General features: G+C 51.3%; 1 protein-coding gene across 1 annotated transcript; it reads right to left on the reverse strand.

The window, feature by feature from the left end:
* Nucleotides 1-973: 973 nt before the first annotated feature.
* LOC110446229 (golgin subfamily A member 6-like protein 22) lies at nucleotides 974-2,362 on the reverse strand. Its single transcript, XM_021491269.1, has one exon. The coding sequence runs from the start codon at nucleotides 2,360-2,362 to the stop codon at nucleotides 974-976; it is 1,389 nt and encodes a 462-aa protein (XP_021346944.1).
* Nucleotides 2,363-3,156: the final 794 nt, after the last annotated feature.

The following is a 3,156-nucleotide window of genomic DNA, read 5'->3' on the forward strand; positions in this document are numbered from 1 at the left end:
ATCCTACAACATAGAAAAGATAAATTATTAGCAGGGATCATATAGAACGTCTCTTCCCGTAATGGAGTCCCGGGAGCAAATGTATATGATAGGTTACAAACATGTACCACTGTGCAGGTTCGGGAAAGAATACAATGTAGTTGTGCTCTACTACTTGTCGTGAGGGACGACTAATGTAGATCCCCTGCAGATTGGCGATTTTTTCGTATCTTCTACTAAGACCCTAAAATTGATCTGCTGCCATCATAGTTATACGGTCTGCTGCCCCCATTGTAATTCGGTCTACTCCCCCCCCCCCCCAATTGTGATTCCGTCTGCTGCCCCCATTGTGATTCGGTCTGCTGCCCCAATTTAAATTCGGTCTGCTGCCCCCGTTGTAATTCGTTCTGCTGCCCCCATTGTGTTTCCGTCTGCTGCCCCCGTTGTGATTCGGTCTGCTGTTGCCATTGTAATTCGGTCTGCTGCCCCAATTTAAATTCGGTCTGCTGCCCCCGTTGTAATTCGTTCTGCTGCCCCCAATGTGTTTCGGTCTGCTGCCCCCGTTGTGATTCGGTCTGCTGTTCCCATTGTAATTCGGTCTGCTGCCCCAATTTAAATTCGGTCTGCTGCCCCAATTTTAATTCGTTCTGCTGCCCCCATTGTGATTCGGTCTGCTGCCCCCGTTGTGATTCGGTCTGCTGTTCCCATTGTAATTCGGTCTGCTGCCCCAATTTAAATTCGGTCTGCTGCCCCAATTTTAATTCGTTCTGCTGCCCCCATTGTGATTCGGTCTGCTGCCCCAATTTAAATTCGGTCTGCTGCCCCCGTTGTAATTCGTTCTGCTGCCCCCATTGTGTTTCGGTCTGCTGCCCCCATTGTGATGTACCCCTGTGCAGGTTCGGGAAAGAATACAATGTAGTTGTGCTCTACTACTAGTCGTGAGGGACGACTAATGTAGATCCCCTGCAGATTGGCGATTTTTTCGTGTCTTCTACTAAGCCCCTAAAATTGATCTGCTGCCATCATAGTTATACGGTCTGCTGCCCCCATTCTGATTCCGTCTGCTGCCCCCATTGTAATTCGGTCTACTCCCCCCCCCCCCCAATTGTGATTCCGTCTGCTGCCCCCATTGTGATTCGGTCTGCTGCCCCAATTTAAATTCGGTCTGCTGCCCCCGTTGTAATTCGTTCTGCTGCCCCCAATGTGTTTCGGTCTGCTGCCCCCGTTGTGATTCGGTCTGCTGTTGCCATTGTAATTCGGTCTGCTGCCCCAATTTAAATTCGGTCTCCTGCCCCCGTTGTGATTCGGTCTGCTGCCCCCTTTGTATATTGGTCTGCTGTTCCCATTGTGATTCGGTCTTCTGCCCCCGTTGTAATTCGTTCTGCTTCCCCCATTGTGTTTCCGTCTGCTGCCCCCGTTGTGATTCGGTCTGCTGTTCCCATTGTAATTCGGTCTGCTGCCCCAATTTAAATTCGGTCTCCTGCCCCCGTTGTGATTCGGTCTGCTGCCCCCTTTGTATATTGGTCTGCTGTTCCCATTGTGATTCGGTCTTCTGCCCCCGTTGTAATTCGTTCTGCTTCCCCCATTGTGTTTCCGTCTGCTGCCCCCGTTGTGATTCGGTCTGCTGTTGCCATTGTAATTCGGTCTGCTGCCCCAATTTAAATTCGGTCTCCTGCCCCCGTTGTGATTCGGTCTGCTGCCCCCTTTGTAAATTGGTCTGCTGTTCCCATTGTGATTCGGTCTTCTGCCCCCGTTGTAATTCGTTCTGCTTCCCCCATTGTGTTTCCGTCTGCTGCCCCCGTTGTGATTCGGTCTGCTGTTGCCATTGTAATTCGGTCTGCTGCCCTAATTTAAATTCGGTCTGCTGCCCCAATTTTAATTCGTTCTGCTGCCCCCATTGTGATTCGGTCTGCTGCCCCCGTTGTGATTCGGTCTGCTGTTCCCATTGTAATTCGGTCTGCTGCCCCAATTTAAATTCGGTCTGCTGCCCCAATTTTAATTCGTTCTGCTGCCCCCATTGTGATTCGGTCTGCTGCCCCAATTTAAATTCGGTCTGCTGCCCCAATTTTAATTCGTTCTGCTGCCCCCATTGTGATTCGGTCTGCTGCCCCAATTTAAATTCGGTCTCCTGCCCCCGTTGTGATTCGGTCTGCTGCCCCCTTTGTAAATTGGTCTGCTGTTCCCATTGTGATTCGGTCTTCTGCCCCCGTTGTAATTCGTTCTGCTTCCCCCATTGTGTTTCCGTCTGCTGCCCCCGTTGTGATTCGGTCTGCTGTTGCCATTGTAATTCGGTCTGCTGCCCCAATTTAAATTCGGTCTGCTGCCCCCATTGTAATTCGGTCTGCTGCCCCCGTTGTATTGTTTTTCGGTATGCTGTTCCCATTGTGATTCGGTCTGCTGCCCCAAATTAAATTCGGTCTGCTGCCCCCATTGTGATTCGGTCTGCTGCCCCAATTTAAATTCGGTCTCCTGCCCCCGTTGTGATTCGGTCTGCTGCCCCCTTTGTAAATTGGTCTGCTGTTCCCATTGTGATTCGGTCTTCTGCCCCCGTTGTAATTCGTTCTGCTGCCCCCAATGTGTTTCGGTCTGCTGCCCCCGTTGTGATTCGGTCTGCTGTTGCCATTGTAATTCGGTCTGCTGCCCTAATTTAAATTCGGTCTGCTGCCCCAATTTTAATTCGTTCTGCTGCCCCCGTTGTAATTCGGTCTGCTGCCCCCTTTGTAATTCGGTTTGCTGCTCCCATTGTGATTCCGTCTGCTGTCCCAATTGTAATTCGGTTTGCTGCTCCCGTTGTAATTCGGTCTGCTGCCCCCGTTGTAATTCGGTCTGCTGCCCCCGTTGTAATTCGGTCTGCTGCCCCATTGTGATTCCGTCTGCTGTCCCCATTGTGATTCGGTCTGCTGCCCCCATTGTGTTTCATTCTGCTGCCCCCATTGTGTTTCGGTCTGCTGCCCCCATTGTGATTCGGTCTGCTGCCCCCATTGTAATTCGATCTGCTGCCCCCGTTGAAATTCGTTCTGCTGCCCCCATTGTGTTTCGGTCTGCTGCCCCCATTGTGATTCGGTCTGCTGCCCCCATTGTAATTCGTTCTGCTGCCCTCATTGTGTTTTGGTCTGCTGCACCAATTGTGATTCGGTCTGCTGCCTCCATTGTAATTCGGTCTGCTGCCCCCATTGT

The sequence above is a fragment of the Mizuhopecten yessoensis genome, unplaced genomic scaffold (genome assembly GCF_002113885.1).
Source record: "Mizuhopecten yessoensis strain PY_sf001 unplaced genomic scaffold, ASM211388v2 scaffold2659, whole genome shotgun sequence".
In the NCBI taxonomy this organism is placed as follows: Eukaryota; Metazoa; Mollusca; class Bivalvia; order Pectinida; family Pectinidae; genus Mizuhopecten; species Mizuhopecten yessoensis.